Source organism: Fundulus heteroclitus, chromosome 22 (genome assembly GCF_011125445.2).
Source record: "Fundulus heteroclitus isolate FHET01 chromosome 22, MU-UCD_Fhet_4.1, whole genome shotgun sequence".
NCBI classification, from domain to species: Eukaryota; Metazoa; Chordata; class Actinopteri; order Cyprinodontiformes; family Fundulidae; genus Fundulus; species Fundulus heteroclitus.
The window spans coordinates 19,440,584-19,462,748 of record NC_046382.1 but is presented as its reverse complement, the minus strand read 5'-3'; the positions used below and the strand labels follow the sequence as shown (position 1 = coordinate 19,462,748).

General features: G+C 35.6%; 1 protein-coding gene across 3 annotated transcripts in view; it reads right to left on the bottom strand.

Annotated features, from left to right (window-relative positions):
- Window positions 1-22,165, bottom strand: part of eys (eyes shut homolog) — a 268,769-nt gene that overhangs the window by 185,421 nt on the left and 61,183 nt on the right. For 2 of the 3 annotated variants that reach the window (XM_036126397.1, XM_036126398.1), the window contains exons 13-21: window positions 17,304-17,426; window positions 14,296-14,409; window positions 9,599-9,721; window positions 8,376-8,489; window positions 7,618-7,851; window positions 6,318-6,440; window positions 6,109-6,222; window positions 3,529-3,642; window positions 2,201-2,314 (exon numbers count right to left, since the gene is read on the bottom strand). In XM_036126397.1, coding sequence (XP_035982290.1) covers window positions 2,201-2,314; window positions 3,529-3,642; window positions 6,109-6,222; window positions 6,318-6,440; window positions 7,618-7,851; window positions 8,376-8,489; window positions 9,599-9,721; window positions 14,296-14,409; window positions 17,304-17,426 — 1,173 coding nt within the window. The remainder of the gene's footprint in view (window positions 1-2,200; window positions 2,315-3,528; window positions 3,643-6,108; window positions 6,223-6,317; window positions 6,441-7,617; window positions 7,852-8,375; window positions 8,490-9,598; window positions 9,722-14,295; window positions 14,410-17,303; window positions 17,427-22,165) is intronic. The other variant, XM_036126396.1, reaches the window with a different exon arrangement.

Sequence of the window (22,165 nt, the reverse complement as noted above, 5' to 3'; positions counted from 1 at the left end):
TTAGATTTGAGCAAAAATAAATAACCCCCAAAAAGTCGATGATCAACCAGTTCTAAGAATCACAGCTCAAGTGATAGATTTTCATCTGAACTCTAAAATTGCTATCCTAATACTTGCTGTTTAAAGTGTCTTTGTGTAAATTATATATTTTTTTCCAGTAATCACTTCAACTGCCATGCTCCAGTAAGGCTCGCATTTGTGAAGTGCTGTCTTGATTTTTGTCTTTTCAAGAGGACCTCACAGCCAATGAACTAATTAGATCTGTGAGAGTGGCACTATGGTTTTAACCAGGGTCCTTTCAAAATGTGTGAAGGGAGAGTCTGACTGAATGTCTTTCATATGTATTAATCATTTGCAATAATGTGCTCTTAAAAATAGTACAAAAAATTTAACTGCATTCTTTGAAGTTAATGGAAAATTCTCTTTTTAACTGCTTTGAAAACAATAGAAATAACATTGCACTTCACTTAATAAATATAGCTTTGAAAAAGTTAAGTAATTTCAGTAATTTAATTCAAAAATTTAAATCTCATATACATCTATCTAATCATTGTCTATACATGCTTATCCATAGTTGGAGCATATCTCAAGTTCTTACTGGGCAGGAGGCAGGGTATGTCCTGAGCAGGTATGAAACTAATACATTATATGAATTCATTATACATAAATGCATATATTTCCAGCATTCATTTTTCATAGTAGTGAATAAAACCCACAATTCAGTGTCTCAGAAAATCAGAATTTGACAATTCAGGATTTTTGATTCAGAAATACTATTTTATGGTTGACACAAACACGGGGAAAGACTAATGATTTGATAGTTATCAGGAGGCAGTTATTGACACAAAGGTACCAAAAAGGTCATTAGTAAATAAGCTGACTGGTAAACTGCTGAATTCAGTCAAATTAATGGAAAGTTGAGTGGAAGGAAAATATCTGAAAAAAACAGGTGCGCAAGCAAAACGGCTAACCACAGGTTGTGAAGCAAAACCTATTCAAGAGTTTGGAAGAAGATATTCAGCACTGAATCAAGAGTCACTGCTTTAATAGCCACCGCACACACTGATGTGTCCAGGACATGGCCTCCCAATGTTGCATTCCTTGTGTTGAACCTGACATATTACAGAACATGAATGCATCTTACATTGGCAATGGATTGGACTGTTGCTCAGTGGCCTAAAGGCCTCTTTTCAGAGTAAAATAAACATTGATATCTGATATCTTGATTTTCAATTGAATGCAGAGTGTAGAGGAAGACCGGAAAGGCACTACTTGGGTTTTAAATAAAGCTTTCACAGTCAGTGAAGATTCAGGGAGCCAAACCATTGTCTGGCGTTTGTCCACAGTGTTTTCTAAAGTCCACAGTCAATGCAGCCAACTACCAGGGAATTTTAGAGCATTTCACACTTCCTTCTGCTGACAGGCTGTTTAGAGATTCTGATTTCACTTTCCAGCAGGACTTGGCATCTGCCAAAACTGCTGAAAGGACTGATACCTGTTTTATTAGCAATGGTGTCACTGTGCTGGACTGGCCAGACATATCTGATCTAAAAGCCAAAAGCGATCTATGGAGCATTGTCCAGAGGGAGATGAAACGTCAGACTTTAAACAGACATTAAAGCAACCTTATTTTTTTTAACACCTCAACATAGCCAGAAGCTAATTGCTACTATATCACCCTGCAATGTTTAACTAGCTCATGAAAAAAAAGCCCTAAACATGTATTGTGTGCATTTTCAATATGCAATGTTCCAGTTTTCTGAGAAACTACATTTTGGCTTTTCATTAGCTCTCAGCAATAACCACAAGTTTCAGTTTTTGAACTGAATTTTTTAGAAACAATGAACATTTAATGATTTTCTGATTTGAGACACACCAGTGCTGATTGTAATGAATAACAGAAGGTAAATCAGCATTTCCTTAGATCTTCTGTAAGTATTTAGCTTTTATACGCACTGATCTGCACAGCACGACTAGTTCTTTCTAACAAATTGATGGAAGTTGACACTTGGGTGGTCAAAGCCTTGACCGGGGCTTACGTCCGCCTAATAACTCCTGTTTTCTTTATTTAAGCAGAGATACCAAACGAACATGTACTCATTTTAATGTGCCATATGAAGTGGGTTCAGGCAGGTGAAAATAATAGTATGTGAAGTTAATTAACTTTGCTTTTTGTCCCCCTTCTCTCAGTGCTCATTACCTTTAAATGGAGCCACACACTGGCAGAAGTAATTACCGGGCAGGTCAATGCAAGTTGCTCCATTCTTGCAAGGAGATGAAGCACACTCATCAATGTCAAGCTCACATTCTGTACCTTTGACAGAAAACAACACAAACTGATAAATACGTTGCAATGAGGGGTGACTTACGCGAACAGTTTAAGTAATTAATTAATGTTTGCGTCACAAACACTTCATGATCTGAGTCATATAAGAAGACTGCTAAACAACAGACTTCTTAGTATTAATGACTCAGTTCAGCCTTTCTTCTTATTGTAAACTGCAGAAAAATGTCTTGGGTAATTGACATTGACTTGATAAACGTAAATGTATTTTAAGGGAAAGGGTTCTTTTCAAATATTACTCAGGAAAGCAATAAAAGCAATTATGACTGGGTAAAAGAGTGGCAAACAGAGCAAAAGTATGTGATAAAGTTCACGTTGTACTGCAATATGGAATAAAAACCAGCAGAGTGTACTTAACATGGAATGTTGAAACATTCATCGGAAAATATTCACCACAACACATTATCTGTAATATTTCTGATAATAATCTAAAGAAATCAGCCAAATAAGTGATCATACCTTTTAGTTTTGGTAACATACCCAATATTTCTTCAACTTTGTGACAACAAACTGGCTTAAATCGGAGGCAACTGGACTTTTCGCTCAGTTTTTCTGAAAACGTTTCGACACCTATCCAAGAGTCTTTGTCAATATGTGAATTATTTGGCAGTGTCAGAAAAACTGTTCAAAATAAATGACCGTGTTTGACTTTGAAGATAGGAACTGATGTATCTTCCAATTAATGTCAAGTTGTCTTTGTACAAAAAAAAAAACTATCTGATGATTTGCTGATAGCTTTTTCCTCTACCATGCTTTAAATGTATTTGTGTAATTCCTTGTTTAAGATGAGAATTAACTGTAACAAACATCAGACCAAAAGGAACTTTGGTTGCAATGACTTGCTCCATTTTAATTTGCATTACTGTGTAAAATAAGGGGATCTGAAAAATGTTTGAAAATCTCCAATCATTTTAATTTACATACTTTAAAATAAATGTATTAGATTATGAAGAAAAGACATATACAGCAAAAAATAAATAAGTAAAAATAAAATACAATACTGTGGGGCTTACTATCCAACTGAAAGAGGCTCCTGAGAATCAGATGTGGTGTTTCTATAATATGGTGGTCATGGCTAGCAACAACGTTTGAGTAGGTAGTAAGAACAAAAGTTCTAAATATGAATTTCTGGAGGTCTGAACAAAATAAAATATTGAAAATCCATGATAATATAATGCACTAACCTGTAAAGCCGGACTTACAGACACATTCATAGCCATGAACAAGATCAACACATGTAGCATTATGCAGGCAAGGAGAGGAAAAGCACTCGTCTATGTTGACTTCACAGAAGTTGCCTGCGATAAAAGGAACATGAAATAAAATTTAAAGATCAAAATAAAATAAAACCATGACTGGTGTTCTTGTGACAGTTTGATTTGTGGTAACAATATGTACATTAAAGCAAAGAAGATGTAAGAAAAATCATGAAAAGTGCACCAGCTCTATGGACTCATAATAGAATGTATATTGCTCCCTTTGTTTTGGGCAACACAGCTGAGCAACAAACACACTAAGCTGCAAGATGCTTCCTTTTTCTTTTTGCACTATCAATGTCTCACACATTTACAGCCCGTGTGAGCGCTAGAGGAGGCTGTTACAAAGTGTGAAATGCCAACATGATAATGGGTCTTTGAATTACGCCAACAATTCATGTAATTACAGAGTACTGCTTGTGCTGCTCTTGTAACACTACAAAGGACAGAGCTTGCTTTATAACCTTGCTACCTTCCCTGAAGATGAAGGTTTGCATGTGACATATTGGATTTTTTTTTTTTTTTGGTCATCGCGTGTTGTCTGTTAGAAGAAGAATCGTGACCATCCTCAAAACTGAACATACAAATATAGAGATTTGTATGTTCATGAAAACCAACCGGAAAACCTTTTTAAACAAATGTGATAAATTAAATAAAAATGTATTCAGGTTTTTTATTTTGATGTCCCATGTTCAAGCTCAAGCAAATATTAATCTCAGAAAACATAAACTGAGAGAAAACATAAACTGAGAAAAAACACAAGTCTGCCCCTTCTGGTGACAACTTGAAATGACACCAGAGATGTGCACATGCATGGCAGAAGAGGAAAAACATCTGCCACTGCCAATGCACAGGTCTTTTATTTAGAGGCGTAATGTCTTCTGAGGTAAGAAAGTTAGAAATATTGAAGTTAGCCCGTATTCTCTCGCTAATACATAATCAATTATGCCAAAGACACAACAAAATAGCCAGGTGAACAAGAACGTGCAGCACGTCACACCCACGGCCAAAGGATTTGGCCCAAATCATTCTCTGAACTGACTAATTTTACAGCTTTTTTTAGCATGAATACCCTGTTTAAACACATGGAGGGGGGTGGGGGTGTTAGTGGGGGTGGGGGGAGTAATTGCAGTATTCTAGTCCTGGCATCGTTCACTTCTGTTACAAGGTATTTTCCTTCAGTGGATGATGGCTGTAGCCGTGATTCCATCCAATTGTCATACGAGTTTTGGGAGAACTTTTAGAATACTGCAAAAACAAAATTAGAATTAGTCATGTATCCATTCACAGGTCTAGTTTTCCTTGCATCACTGAAGGTTATGAATTAGCATTCCAGTATTATTTATTTTATTAATTCACATACTGATTTAATTATATTCCTTAAGGTGATCTTAAGATCAACCCAGTAAAAGAAGGCAAAGTATTCCCTGTTTCTTTTTAAGACTGTTTAAGTGTTTAAAATAAAATATTAAAAAAAAAACTGTTGTAAAACTATCGACAAAGGCTCAACAATGGAGAACAGTATTTTAGTTTTATCAGAGACTCAGATGCAATCAGCCAAGATTGCACGATCTGACGGTGGCTACCAGTGTAGAAAACGTGTAAAAAGGTAAAAGACCAATATCAAACACAAAATGGATTCATAGTAATGTTTTACGAGTGGTGTAACAAATCAAACTGAGAGACAGGATAATACAACATCAAAGGATACTTGAGTGAGATCCAGATTTAATCTGGGAAAGAACATTAAATACAGTTTAATTACCACTGTTCAGCTGTTGGCAAGAAATGCCAGCCAGCTTATATTTTTCAGCATACTGGTTCAGTTTTAATTATGTTTGCAATGCAACTAATAATACTGTTTATTACTCGTCCAGGCAGGTGCAAACATTTAAAGCTACCAAATTGATCATTTTATAGCTACATACATGATTTTTCAAGTTAGTTTATTATCTGAGCTCAATCCCTTTTTAAACGCCCATGGTTTCTTTCAAAAGCTACTAAAATGCAGCTTTTGTAGGAGACACTTGTGATAGCAGTTAAATGGTCAACAAATATAGATATTTCTTTTTACTCAAAACCCTTTAACAATGTGAGTCATCCACACCAAATTGCAGATCAGTGAATAACTTAGCAAAGGGCCTTTAGAAGATGTGACAGAGAGGGAAGTTGGGAGTTAAACTCACAACCTCCCTTTCAGGACTGGACCAGAATCACCATGGTTAGTTAAACGATATGCAGAGACACACAACACTATTGGTTTTATTCATAGAATAATTAAAACGATTAATAATTATGTATTATTCATTAATAATTTTAATTAATTTCTGAAATTGTTTTTGATTGAAAAGTGTGTCGGCCCACCGGGCATTGTCCAGTACGCCCGATGGCCAGACTAGCCCTGCTCCCATTACATCAGATTAATTATTAATTTTTTTTTTTTTAGATATTTAAAAATGCTTTAAAATATATATCTTATATTAACAAGGTATATACATTTTTACCAACCTGTGATTCCAGCAGGACAGTGGCAACTAAATGAGTTGAACTCATCCAGGCAGGAGCCTCCATTTTCACAAGGCTGACTGAGACATTCATTCACTTCAATCTCACAGTTATTTCCTAAGAAAATGTTTGAAAGCAGAATATGTTGATTGATTCCCAAAAAGGAAAGAGCTACATCATCTCATATAGAACAACTTCAAGAAAGCTCTCACCGATAAATCCAGGTGCGCAGAAGCAATTGTAGCCATTTAGAGAGTCTTTACAAACACTGAGGAGTCCACATGGATCCTGTTCACACTCATCAATGTTTATCTCACAAAACCGGCCTGTTAAACCTGGAAAGAACAGGCAGTTAGTTCATTCGAGATAAAACAATATTATATGTTAGAAGTTTAAGAAATGTCCTGTAACCTTATACTAAAAATGTCACAATTACCACTACTGCTACTACTAATGATTGATTGATTGATTGATTGATTGATTGATTGATTGATTGATTGATTGATAGAAAACAACATACATTTTTCCATTAAATTGCCAAAAATTTGTAAAGTGACTTGAGGTGACGTGTTTTGTGAATTTGCGCTACATAAATAAAATTTAATTGAATTAAAGGGCATACATTTCCATAAAATCCAACATTTCTGAAAAGATTGAGGTAAAGCATAAGCTTATTTAATCCCACCCATTTCTTTCCTGGTCAAATAACGAAAGTTGATGTACCTAAATAGGAAAATAATTTTTTTAATTTTTTTCCTATTTAGGTACATCAATCCTAAAACACAACTTATGTGTATGCAAGTAAACAGTTCTATACACATAAATATCTAGATATACTACTACTACTACCAATACTACTACCACTACCACTACCACTACTACTACTACTACTAATACTATTAATAATAATAATAATAATAATAATAATAATAATAATAATAATAATAATAATAATAATAATAATAATAATAATAACAATAATAATAATAATAATAATTACTTTGTTATTTTATTACCATTACTAGCAGGTTAAACCAATACAATTAATTTAACTAATTACAATTAGTTAAATGTAATGGTCACTTATGTACAGAACTTATACAAAAAACAGACACATTTATAAATTAACAGTAAACTTGCATCAGTAAAATCCAAAAAATGACTTTTAAAATCCTCTTTCATTATACTGTAAACGTAAAATGGTATGGCTTTGCCTGCACATCTGAACAGTAAACCATCACTTTGATAAAAATCCAACACATTCCAACACACAGACATCCTGAGCATTATCAGTGCTTTGAAGTCAACTCACATCCTGATGAGCTGAGCCCTGACTTACACAATGCATAAAGGCTGTTGCGGGTTGTTGCTTAAGGCCAAAGAGATTAAACTCCTACAGAGAAGAAAGCTGAACAAGTGAAAGCATCAGCTGGAAGTGTGCCTGCTATGTACAGGATTCAGTCGAGGGGATGCCTCCGTAAGAGACGAGCCTCCGCTGAAGGGTGAACCCACCTGGTAAACAATCGCATCTGAAACCTCTGGACAGATCCACACATGCTGAACCGTGTTGACAAAGGCCGTCAACACAGTGGGTTATAGGTGTCTCGCAGTGTGTCCCAGTGAAGCCATGATGGCACACACATCTATAAGTACTTTCCAGCTTTTCACAGAGAATGGCTCCTTCTGGGTCACATGGATTTGACACACACTGGCTCACAGACGAGGAGCAGTCTCTGCCATGGTAGCCTGAAAGAGGTAGGATCAAAGAAGAGAGTGATGTGCTGTAAGCAGTTTCCTTATTCCTTCCGACATGTGGCAAAGATTCACATATTTGGATTTCACATGATGCTCCTGTTGCCAAGTTGTTGTTTTTTCATGGCTACTGATTTATGTAATTCATCCAACCTGAGGATAAAGCAGTAAAAACCCCATACAGGATATCATTAACACTACAGCACAATGCACAATGCAGGGAAACACACTGGTAGTTGCTTAACATCAGCTGTGAATCTGTTGAGAGGTTAATATGTTTGTCATTGATTTCCAAGCAATAAACAACATTAATATGTTTTTATTACAGAGTTTACAAAGGAAAGTGCATCAAGCTGGAAAACAGCCAGGTACACACAATTATCTAACATGGTGTCATTTTTACTCAGCACATCATTAAACTGCAGCAAACGAAACAAAAGACGTAACCCATATATTAAATATCATACTCATGTAAATGAATGCATATTAATTTAATTTATGGAACAAAAAATCCTCACCTGAAGGGCAAATGCATTGCACTTCCTCTGTGTGATTATGGAAACAGGTTCCTCCATTTGTGCAGAGGTGTGGGTCAGCTGTGCATGCAGACAGAGATATGGAGCAATTTTTACCTGAAAGATTTGAATGATTTGTCAATAAGACACAAATTAACACCAACTTTTATTCATTTAGGATATTTGCATTATGTATAAATGGCAGCAGCTCTCAAAATGTTTGTCACACCCCTATTCAAAATGCCTTTGTATTTGCAAACAATTTAACTTTTTCAACCATTTAATGTTACCAAATTCCAGTACAGTGAAAGAGGCTGGATAGAATCTCCCAAAATCCTGTGGTTTTAAACACTTGATTCCAAAATATGTTTAAAGCAAAACCAGTGAAAAACATTGGTGGCAATAGCATCATGATCTGGGGCTGTTTTTGTTCTTCAGGTACAATTTGTGCTTTTGTTAAGGTGGATAATATATGATCAGTTTTGATATGAGACATTACAAAGCGGAAACCATTTGTTTGCAGCTCTTCAGTCTCGATGAGTTTTTAGTTTGTAATTTAAGTTTAGCAAAACGTGCCCAATTAATGATGGAGACAGTTTCGAAAGGATTTATTATGAGCACATCACAAAAATCCCACATTTTAACAGGGTTGTGTGCACTTATTTACAACCAATGTAGGATAAAATAAGCCATGTGTGTGGTATGGGACCCAGTAAGGGTAGATAACTGATATTTTTTTTTGTAAAAAACATATTCATGTCAATAATTCTGATTTTACAAAATGTGTAACTAAAAAAATAAAATAAAAAAATAATTTATAGCATGGCTACAATAAACGATTCATTGATGCTGTGCTATGTCTGAAATATGAAACAGGAACATTTGACACCATGTTTATCATGGTGCCAAATTAAATGACACTTGACAACTTAAATGACACTGTACTGTATACAGTATAAATTTGAGCATAGTAGAGGACATGGAATACATTTTATGGAATTCATTTCACCTCACTTTTACTTAAACTATTTGTCTGATACTTAGTTTCTGCCGGAGATGAAACAGTCTAATACCGGCATCTTCAATCAGGCGCGCTCATTTGGGAAATAGTGAGTGAGCTCTTGGATGTGACAAAGGGACAGGTTGATGGTTATCAGCACTCAGGAGCCATCAATCTATGCTCTATGTTTTAAGGACTGCCAGGAGAAATGATAAAGATAACTCACCACCAAAGCCTGAAGGACAGATGCACTCATAGTCTGCAACCAAGTCAATACACGTGGAATTATTGGCACAGTATCCGTGGACACATTCATCATGGTTGATTTCACAGTTGAAACCCCCAAAGCCTGAGAAAAAGAAAAATCCCATCAGAGCTGGTGCGTGAATGTCAGTAAACACCAGACTTGAAAAGATACTAATTGGTATCAAAAGTGAAGAAATTTGACATGACTTGTCAATGCAAGCTCATCACAAGTTTGCAAATACATGCTGAAGATTGCAGAGGAGAGGAAAGGCATTTAATTTTTCCCCACTGTGTGCCTAATTATTCAGGTTTTTTTATTGTGATGAATTTTAATGTGCACTTAGTGTTTGTATATATACATACATATATATATATATATATATACATACAGATACATACATACATACATACATACATATATATCTATATATACTATATATATATATATATATATATATTACATATATAATATATCAATATATAATATATAATACATATATATATATAATTAATTATTACATATTATATATAATAGATATATACATATTATATATATATATATATATATACCATATCTATATATTATCTATATATACTCTATCTTATATACATATATATTATATAATATAATCTATATAATATATAATATATTATATATATATATATATATATATATAAACAGTTAACGCAGTGTAGTAAAAGCAGGGGCTTGAATTCCTGTCTTTTTTGCCATTCTGTCTCCTATAAACATTTTCCACCGCATGGTCACGCTACAAAATGACTATCATTAGCACTGTCACACACCGGCGTTACAGGAGAGCCGTGACTAATGCTTAGCTATCAGCACCATCAGTGCAGGTCAAATCCTCATCATTTCTCAAACTGACCATGGAACCAATTTCCATCTCTCTCCAAGTCATAAAATTTGACAATTATTCTGACTTCATTAAAAATGCATAACAGACTTCACCTGCAATCAAGGTTTAGCCAGAGATATGTTGCCGCGGTAAAGCGTCAACTCGACGAAGGCATTATAGGAAAACTAGCTGGGATTTACTTCTCCTTAAACGAATAATGCAAGTTAGATTTTCGAATGTGATATTTTATTTAATAATTGTTGACCTTGCAGATGCCGTACCATTGAAATTATGACAACTCCCTTAACTGTATGGGACATGGATGTTAAATGGCTTTAAATAAACACTGAATTCCAGTAAACAGATGTGAATAAATGGTTTTCTGTAAATCTACCAAAATCATGTTGTCCATGAGGAAGACAGAAGACATGTTTATAATGGGTGAGTCCATTTTTAACTAATTATATATTTTACGTTGGGATCAGTTTGCACTCTCTATTGAAGGGGGAAAAAAACACTTTGTTAATGCTGAATCTAACTATTTCTATTTTTTCTTTTTGTTATGATATGCTGGGATATTCTATGTACAAAGAAGGAGCGTTTTGGAAGCTAACATAAGATATATAAAGTTATTGTTGTCATTTTGTGTTTGTGGCCATTGAAAGGAAATAAATGAATGTCCTTTTTTGCCTTCAAAGAGCAAAAAAAAAAAAAGGCATTTGTACAAATTCCAGGGTATTTTGAAAGTGAGTGAGTGGTAAGTGGACTGAAGTTGTATAGCACTTTTCCAGTCATACTGGCCACTCAAAGCGCTGTACACTAGAGCCACATTCACCCAATTCCTTTCACTAACGCACACACATTCATACACCGATACTCAGCTTGGTAAAGCATATCTAAATTAGGTTAACAAACATACAATGTTTTTTTTTCAGTACATTTAAGAAATGGAAAAGGTTACTGAGGCAAAATTAGCCGTGCTACCCTGTTTAACAGCAAATATTGACTACAGTGTAGAAGATAAATCCAAGCATTCAATTATCCCCATTACTCACAATTTTTCAAGATGGTATAAACATTGCAGAAGATTTATATCAGTGCAGACATGTCTTGTATCATGTCTCTTGGATTGCTCTCACCCCAGGGCGTTACAGCTTTGCAAGTGGCACAAAGACGTGGAAAAAAAAAAAGAGACAAACTTTTCTGTCAGCTGTGGTCCAAATGGATTTTGTATTGCTAAATTGCATCTCCAGTCAACGGTGAATGACTGCCCCCTGCCCCGTTGTGCACAGTGCAACTACTGTGATAAAATGTTTTGGCTGGCTAATATTGCTATCTCTATTGAGAGCGACATTAAGGCTACATTAAAACAACCATTCTGTGTTGTTGTTTTTTCGGGACTCTAGACTACATTTGAATGTCCAATTTAACACATTAAAAACTGGTTAAACCTGACTTATTGTACATAGAACATATATTATATTTGATATTTGTGAAACTTCTATTCTTTTTCCAACTATTTCTGAAAACAAACAGAAGAATAACATTTTTTTTAGTTTAGAGGCTTGCACAGCACAAGAGGACGTGGTTTAAAACTACAACTGAAAACACAACACAGCTTGAGATCATGTGCTTAGCAGTCTGAAGATTTAGCTAATGAAAAGGGTCAAAGAAGTAGAGGGAAGATAATGTGCAAGTCTTCTATGTCCCAAATACAGGGAGAACTTTCCACCTTTGAGTAAAATCATCTAGTCGTGACTGCCTAGTTTTTAGAAATATTGTATTTGCTGAAAAATCTAGAAATTATACTGCTTACTTTATTTTTATTTTTTATTTTTTTTTGTTAGGTGCATGTAAAACAAAACAATAAAACTGCCTTAGAAAATATTTTTTGCTTAAGTCATGGTTGTAACTTCAAGGGGTGAGCTGGTTGTTTTGCACTTAAGGAAATATCTAAACAAGCCATATATTGAGATGTTTTTAAATATATTTTGTGGCACTAGTGGCCTTTATGTAAAGTAGGCTGACAGTAAGGGGACTGAGAGAGAGGGGGAAGACATGAGGCAAAGGTCCACAGCCTGGAGTAGAACCCGGGGTGGCCGCAGGGTGGATTTTATGAAGGCGAGCTGACCAAGATCTGCTGCAGCAAAGCCTCCCTAACCATGACACTTCCAGTTCTGTACTTTATAATTGGTAAACTGATTCTGTTCCTAGAATGTTGTATTTAGTTGTGGTATCCAAATCATTTAGCTTCAGACTGCTCTGTACAAATAACACCATTCCAGAAGTTTTGGTCTTTCTCTTTGTTCTTTCCACCAAACTTTAGTTTGGCCTTCATAACGGTCTCAAGCATTTTTTTTTCTTTTGTTGCAAACCTCCTTATTCAAGTTCTCTATATGATTATACATGTATGAGGCGACAGTGGCACAGGAGCTAAGGAGTTTGCCCTGTAATTGGTCCGAACTCCTGCTCCAGCCCCGCTTTGCCTGCTGTTGGTAGTCAATGGGCAAAGCGGCGCTAATTCTATAGCTGCCTCGCTTCTGTCAGGCTGCCTCAGGACAGCTATGTAGCGTACCACCGTCAGCGTGTGATTGAATGGGTGAATGACTGAACGTAATGTACTGTTGTGGTAGTTGGACTTGATAAAGTGCGATGCAAGTGGAGGCAATTTATTATTTATGCACTCTCATATTAACAGTGTAAAGAACCAGCCGTAGCCCCCTGGAATGACATGTTAAGGTTTTTGGAGACTTCTTTTAACATCTTGCAACCTGCTTTCAGGTTGAAGTTGTTTAGGCAGCCAGACTTAGGCATGTTAGCAGTTCTTTTCCACATGCTGGACTCATAACCCGTTTTCTGTTCAGTGGAATGACTGATTTAATATCCTTCCAACACCTTTAGATCCATCAAAAGGCTCATACACGTGTAAAATCATCTTTATGAAGGCATCACATTGCTCTTTCAATCTTACCATGTTGTTCACTGTTATTTTAATGTTCAGGAGGAAACCAAAGTATGTGGCTAAGGTTTAACTTGTGATAATAATTTGGCTGTTAAAAGTAACAATTCAGAGGATAAAGTGGGTTTGATGATAGGAACACTGGTACTGGGTGGATTAGATGCACACATTTATTTAGACACTCAAGACACACAAGGATTCATATTCAATATACAGACAACATCCTCACGGTGACACATTCTCCTTAGAGATGACAACTGAGGAGGACACATGACCTTTGGGGGGTGTGCCTAATTTTAGGGGTCAGCCAGGAGAAGGTAAATAATTGTGATTCCCTTGTTTTGTCGCTGGAGTTTGTGGAGTGATCAGCAAGGAGCTCAGTGCTAAAACCTGTAATAATTTCTCTGCCATTTTAGATTAAATTGTTAAACTCTAACTTTGCATGCGAGTCATCCTTAGAGGGTGTTTTATTTTGGCATACTGAAATAATAATACTGGAGGGGAAGACAATGAGCCTGAGTGTTTGTAACACTAGTGCAAACCTCCTTCAAAACGCTGAGCGACAATGTTCTGATCCCGTGCCCTTGATGTGAAATTTCCTAATGTGCTTTCAGCCATTCTGTATGGGAATGATTGCAGAGCTGTCCCAATTTAGTCCTTGCCATTTTTGGTAAATTTTACAGAATTTTTTAAAGGTATTTTATTATACATTTCAGTTGATTTACAGTACCTAAACCTTTGTGTATAGTTAAAGTTGATATCAGATATCCATATATCCAGTTACCAATCAATGCACAGGCTGACAAACAGTATCCTGTTTATTTTATCTTTGAATCAACAACAAAATGCATTTGAACTTACCCTCTGAGCACAAACACTGATACTGGTCAAGGCCATCCACACAAAAGCCACCATTCTGACACGGTTTTGATTCACATTCGTTGATATTTACTTCACAAAATGACCCTTCAAACCCTGCAGCACATATAAAAAAAAGAAGAAAAAAAAGAGGGGAGAAAACTTTTACTTCAGCCCTTTTCGCTTGGTTTCATTCCTCAGCCAATTAGGATCAGCATGACTTTGTTTTCACAAACAAAAGCTGGCTTTCAATGCTTGTATTGATTCAAAGAGCTTACTGAGAACAGGCAGACTCAGCTCACTGGATCATTTAATCATGTTTAATAAGAGCCCATCATTGCCCTTCTGATTTATTACATTAAACAGGCCAAATGTCTTTTTTTTTCAAAATCAAAGTCAATCTATACACAGACAGAACTACATCAAATAACATGCATCAACACACACACACACACACACACACACACACACACACACACACACACACACACACACACACAAGTAGGCAGACACATACACACAAACACACCGTAAAGAAAAAAAAATAAATAGTCGTACGTTTAAGAAATTTTATGGCAAGCGGAAAACAACCTGCATGTGGGTTGACCTGAAACTAACCCACTGTGAAGCATTTGCATGTGCACTGGGTACAATATGAATGTTTCACACAGTCAGCCAAGGTAAAACAGAACATAAGCTGCTGGAGATGCTTTGCACAATTAAATATGTGATGGAGAAAATATATAAAAAGGCACAGTCGCAGCATCTGCTTGGCTGCAGAATAAGCAGTTTCCTGCAAAAATAACAGTGACAAAATACAAAAACAGAAGCCAAACAATAACAACTGCTGCACAGCAAAAACCTGCATGATGGCAAAAAACTGTCTTATGCCAGGAAGAGCTTTTGATGAAACAAATAATGGAGCTCAAGTAATTTTATGGCAAAAAAAACATCTTGCACTGCAAAGTTGCTCTTTTGAAACAATGCGCAAGAAAACAATACTTCTGTCAAAAAAAAAAAGTTTAATTTGAAAACAACTTCAAATACTGAAACTAATCTCTTTGAGCGGTTTGGGGGCTAATCAAGGTTTTCCCCAACGACTACGTACAAATTATTCACAGCTTTTTTATTTTACATCGGATGCACTTTTTACATTTATATCAAGATTAAGTGTAATGTCTGATTTATGTTTGAGTGACTGGATCAGAAAAGGCAACTCTGAAAATACAACGCCTAACAAAATGTATGCATACACCTCAAACGTTTCATGTTTTGTCCAATTATACATACAATCTATTGATTTTGTTTAGCTTTATGTGATAGACCAAAAACAAGTAACACAATGATGAAGTGGAAACAAAAGAATACATGATTTTAATGGTTTTAATAATAATATAATAATTAATAGTACAAATCTGAAAAGTGTTGTGTGCTTTAGTAATCAGTCAATAATTTGTAAGCCACTTTTGCCGGAAATCAGTTACAATTGAATTTCTCTACCTGCTTTGTGCATCTAAAGTGTGATAGCACCAGCTAAATGGTTTAAGTTCAGTCAGATTACATAAAAATAGTCAATTTGTGTAAATTATCAAACCGTGATACAGAGTTTCAAATTAACTTAGGTCTGTACTTTGACTGGATAATTCTAACACCTAAACATGTTTTGATCTAAAGTATTCCACTGCAACAAAGGTTTAGAGTTGTTGTTTTGGAAGGTGATCTTCTGACTCAATCTTAAATCTTTTGAGGCATTGAAGAGGTTTTCTTCCAGGATTGCCATCTTTTTAGATCCACCAATTTCACATCAGCTCTAGCTCCCTTTCCATTTCCCTTCTGAAGAAAAGCGTCCCCACAGCATGATGCTCCCATCACCATGTTTCACGGTGGGGAACAGGTTCTGGATGAAGTGCAGTGTTAGTTTTATGACTGTTCAGATTTTTTTATTTAGAAAAAAATATTGAACATCCATTCCATTTAAATCAATTTTATTTATATAGCGCCAATTCATGAAACATGTCATCTCAAGGCACTTTCCAAAGTCAAATTCAATCAGACTATACAAATTGGTCAAAAAATTTCCTACATAAGGGAATATGTCCTGTTCCTTACACTTCACGATTATACCCTACTAGCAGGCATAAATACTTTCATACAGCACTGTATTGAATAAAAAGGAATTTGAGCACTAGCTAGCTGCACTTTAGGCTAACAAGGAGTACAGTTGATAATCTGGATGCCAAGACCGCTGACATGAGACGTTTAAACAAGACAGCAACTCAAAGTTTACCCTTGAGAAGTGATTTGGGGAGTGCAACGTGCTGTAGGGTTGCTTTCATTTACATAAGAAATCACTCACAATCCTTCATTCTGACATATGCCAAGCATAAATGCAACAGGAGTAATGATGTTACAGTTATTGATTGCATTACATGAACTTCTATGCAATAGCCATCCGTTTGAAAAGAGACGGCGTAGCTGCTGCAGACTGAATTATGCTTGGCGTGGCAGGAAAAATTATTTTAGTTTCAGCAGGCTGACAGGATCTAGAAATGAACGGCATGATTCCCAGTGCATGTGCACGCAGTTCAACATGAAGGACTCTTTTTATCATGAAGCCTAGACTTCATGATAAAAAGCTTCAGTCAAGTCTAACCCACTCACTCCTGAGTCATTTCTGTCAGCAACTGATGGGACTCATCCTCAATGAGAGAAATCAAAACCTATCTGACCAAATGTTACCGCTTTTATAGGGAACTGTCCTTTTTTATTTTGATTATTTTTGTGAATCAGCATAGAGTTCATTGCTGCAAAGAGTAAATTATAGAGTTTATGTTAAAACAAGCTGAAATATTGCCAAATAAATACTCCCTGAAGCTACAGTTTGTCCTTTAGATCACCTTATCTTTTGAGTACAGTCAAGTCATTGGAGATCAGAAATACACACACTCAATACATGACACTACCACACACTCCCCCCTCACTATTTCGCCCCTGTTAAAGGTCTCACTCACCTTTTTCACACGTGCAAGAGACATTCTGCCCATCCTTGCTCTCGGTGCATATTAATGTGTGTTCGCTGCACAGTCCAAACGAGCAAAGGTCAATATCCAGAGAGCAATCCTTTCCTTTGAACCCTGGAAGCAACAGGAAGGAAAATTCAGGTTGAGACATGGGAATCAAGCCTGGGAAAAGTGAATTAATGAACATCGAAAACAAATAGGCCCGCAGCTCATCTTCATAGCTGTATGGCTTCAACTGTTCTCAGCAGATTAATAGTATTGATCCTTTCCTTTTACAATCTACCTGCTATGCAGTATGCTAATTGAGTAAAATCACTGACAGCAGCTCACCACATCAGACTGATCTATATCAAATTTATCTAACACACAAGCTGCACGTCTGCATGTCACTGACTGATCCCAACATCAATATCTAGAGTTATAAATAAAGCACATGGAGACAGAATGATCGATCATTAATCTAACTTAAATAGACTACTTTGGTTTGTTTCGTTCATTTCAATTTAACACCACAGTACACAATCTTTGCTGAGCATGTATGGTGCGTGTAAATAATTTACATTTTGTAGTCAAATCAAAGTAAGGTAACTGCAATGTTAAGTACTTTTATCAATGAAAATATGAATGAAACATGGGCAGTACCATGACCAATTATCCACGTTTTATAGCACTGCTTTTAGATACATTATTAAATACAAGTGAAAAGGGAAAGCGTGGATATGGTTCAAATTATATGAGCTTTAACTTCCTCCCTTCAGCAGACACTGTGGAGTTTGTAGACAAGAAAGCATCAAGTACAGGGGTCAGTGGCACAGATCAAATAGACCAGGTCTGAATAGAGCATATACACATTTCTAAGGTTGTCAGATTCTAATCTTTTTACATTCATAAATGTTATTTTATGTTGGCAAAAATAGTGTTGGATTTTGTTAATTGTACATTGCTCGTACATCATCTTCCTTGTGTTGGGAGTGGCATTTCATGTCTTGCTAAAATAAAAGTGAAGACCATTTTAAGGTTATTTTTGAGATGACAGCTTAAAATAACATTTTAACTTGGTCCAGTGAGATTTCATTGTATAATTATACAATGCCAACACAATTAGTCTCAAACATTTTATTTAATTGTTTCACATTCCTTCACCAACAGACATCCCACTATGTGCAACGTTTATGTTTCTAAATTGCCAGACATTCACAGACAGTCTGCCTCTCTAAAAGAGCTTCAAAACCCATTAATAATTAAATTCTTAAACAACTTTCCTGGGCCAGAAGTTTTGTTTGTTCCTCCCAGCTGTTTGTAAAAGTCTAGGATGAATCCATTGGGAGAATTCATGAGACTCCCCATAGCTATTGTTTTTGATATGCTTACCGGTGTACAACACCAACCACTTACTGTAGTTTTCAACAAAAGGGTTTAATAAATCCAAAGTATTATTTCAACGACTTGTTCATTTTTCTAATTTTTGCTGATAGTATTTTTTTAACGTGATGACTGAAGTAGGTGTTTCCCATTGCTAAGTGTCTTCAGAAGGCCAACACTTTGCTTTGGAAAAATAAACAGTAATTTTGTAACATTAAGCCAGTGGTTTTTGCTTAGTATTATTGTTTGAGATCCTAGCAACACAAAATTCCCCATTTGGCTTGGCTTATTATGTTTCCCGTTCTCTTCATTTGCACCATTATATGTTTTATAAAGATTTGTTTTAAACCAGCTCTTTCTACAATGTGTTTGATCAGCCAGTCTAATTATAGTGGCTTTGAAAATACAAAGTACCACCACTGTGTTTTATGAATGTATATTGTCAGTAATCTTGATTTTAAACAGCTAAAGTTATATTCTCAGATAATTGTGTTCATATTTAGCAATTCTAGGAATATTAATCCCTAATATATGACGCTAGAGACTGCTTGAATGTAAATTCTGTAATGTTATTGTCTGTTTTAAAACAGCAAAATCCAGTTGTACAATGACTGCACATGCAGTGTGACATCCCTCTACTAACATACACGGATAGAAAATGCTCAAGAAAGAGGCACTAGAATACTTTTTTCTTCAAATAGTGCTAATTATAATCCTATAAAGACAAAACAAAATTCAATACAGACAGTTCACCTCTATACAAATGTAAAAATCCTAAACCAAAGACAACTCTGACTGTTGCATATCTAACTAAAGTGAGAGATCTTAGTTAGAAATGTATGAACCTGGCCTATGACAACTGTCATAGACCTGGGGCATGCCCACGGTTTGACCATGAGTAAAGCCCAGCCTAAGTAGATTCACTGTGACAACATAATCAAATGATTTAGAGAATAGACCAGGTAATTGCTGTTTTCCATTACATGCATGTTTACAATGTCACTCAATACTGTTCTGTAAAAAAGCTATTTCATTAGATGAATTTACCAATATACTGGCAGACCTAGTGACGCAGTTATTTTTGGGTGTTCTTGTAGAATTGCAAGAAATACATAAATATTACATACATGCATATAAACATGAAGGTGAAGTTTTTTTTTTAATCTATGTTGTGTGTAATGACTGTTCAGGGTGTTTTTTTTTTATTTTATTTGCCTGGTCAGACAGAAACGTTTGGTGCTCAGCACTGTGTGAACCGTTTCAAAGCAATAGTTTGGTTTTGCAGGAACTGTGTCAGGTTTTGTGACTGTAGATTGAATATTGGATTTTACATTTACTGTTTACAGCAATGGATGGCTGGTTTCAAAAAATGTGTCTGTGATACAGTCCAAGTTCAGTTTTTCTTAATTGCCCATTGTTATCCAAGTCCTGACCAGCTTACTTTACATCACCACGTCTATTTAGATGTTTGATGACCTTCCGGTTACCCTTTTCCCATTAGATTATGTGTTGCCTTGACTAGTTAATGGACAGCTATTGCCTCCAACAGGGTGTTTCAGAAGTGTTTAATAACCAATTGTGCATGCAATTCACTCTGAGGTTAATGTTGCATGAAGGAGTGTCACTTTTACAGTGTCACCATCTCCAAATGGGACCCTCCTTCTCTATCAGACAGCTGGTAGTGGTTTAGTGGAACACAGAAGGAAGCTTGGAATTAAAATGTCACTTTTCTTGGCTTTTCAACAATTTCTGATTATTACAAGATATAAAATTGTGTGTATTTCAATGGTATAAAGGCCTGGTTTTGTTTTGAGAGTTCAAGTCTACTAATTATCCCCACAAGACAATCAAGTTTCTTTGAATATGTATATCATATCATGTTACAATATGCTAATTTGTTGAGCATTTTATTTATTTTCTCAAACACAATTCAAAGACAAGGTGAAGACCACCTGCTGAAATTCAAAGTGAGAATAGGGAAGTAAATGGGATTTAGCTGACTTTGAACATGGATTGGTTGTTGTTGCAACACAGACTGATGTGAGATTTTCAGAATCTGCTGATTCTATGAAGTTTACAGAGAATAGGCCGAAACAGAAAAGAGATCTGCTGCAACAGTCAGATTGTAGGGATGAAAGCATGATTTTTTTCTGGCTTGTATCAATTGTTCAGACTGGTGGTGTAACTGCAAGGCGGATATTTTTGGCAAACTTTTGGCTTTTAAGTCTAAATTACGCATAGTTTATGCCCTCCGGGATCCCTGAGAATTGTACCAGATCATATCCATCCCTTTATGACCACAGAGTACCAATCTTTCAACGGCTACTTCCAGTTGGATAGTCAATTATGTGACAAAGCTCAAATCATCAAGAACTGGAACATCTTGAATGTGAAACTTTTTTCATAATACCCTCAAATGGCCTTTATAGTCACCCGATTTCAATTCAACAGAGCACTTTGGTGGTGTAATAGAGAATTAGGCATCACTGATGTAAAGTTGACATATCTCTAGTAAACACACAACTTGATCATGTCAATATGGACCAAAGGCTCTGAGGAATGCGTGTGACAACTTGTTGAACCCATGCCCTTAAAGACATGAGTCAAGATCTGAAAGCAAACAGGGGCCTAATTTTGTAAGTGGCCAGGCAGAGAGCTAATGTCTAACTACAGTATATTACCATAATAATTATGTTTTTGGTTTAGCTTTGAGCTCAAGAGTTTTTTCTCCAACTTCAACCTTAATTTTAATTGCATCTGTATGTTTTAATGTATGTTTGGCTTTACATTAAATTAGATTTTTAGTAACTTTATATCACAACTTTTTACTTGTTGGTTTTATCACCATAATAATAAATGATTAATAAACTTGTTTGAATTAGATGTAGATTTTTAATTCTACTTATCCATTCATTTAGTCATTGAGTTATATGTTTATCCTTGCTTTATTATTTGTGATATTAGTTTTAAGAGTCCTTGTCAGGACTTTAGAATTTAAGCTTCATAGTAAATTTACATCACACCAACAGTTCCACAACTATTTTTTTTCCCACTTGCTTAGTCTTGTTTAGCAAGTTTTTTTTTCCCCATCATTGTTTTTTTTCTCCTTTCTTTGCCTCTTGTTTTTACCTTTCCTAAAGCCCTTTGATTTTCCCTCTTTATGTGTAAAAATTGCTCTATAAATAAATACTGATTAGGTGACTGATTAATTCTGATTGAAAAAAATACAGTTCTAAAGGAATTGCTTGCATCTTGACAATATTTTATTATTTACATGCAAATGTGTTGACTAATAAATTATGCATAACTCTGAAATGTACTTATATGGGTTGAGCACCAAGTGTGTCACCCTTCAGTAATGAAAACACTCCTTTGTTATAGAACCTGTGCATTTCCCAAAAATATTGTCCACCATCTGCTAAAGAGCATGATCCCTAAACTATACATTTGTGGATGAGTAGTTTACCATTTCTGATGCAAAAGCACACATT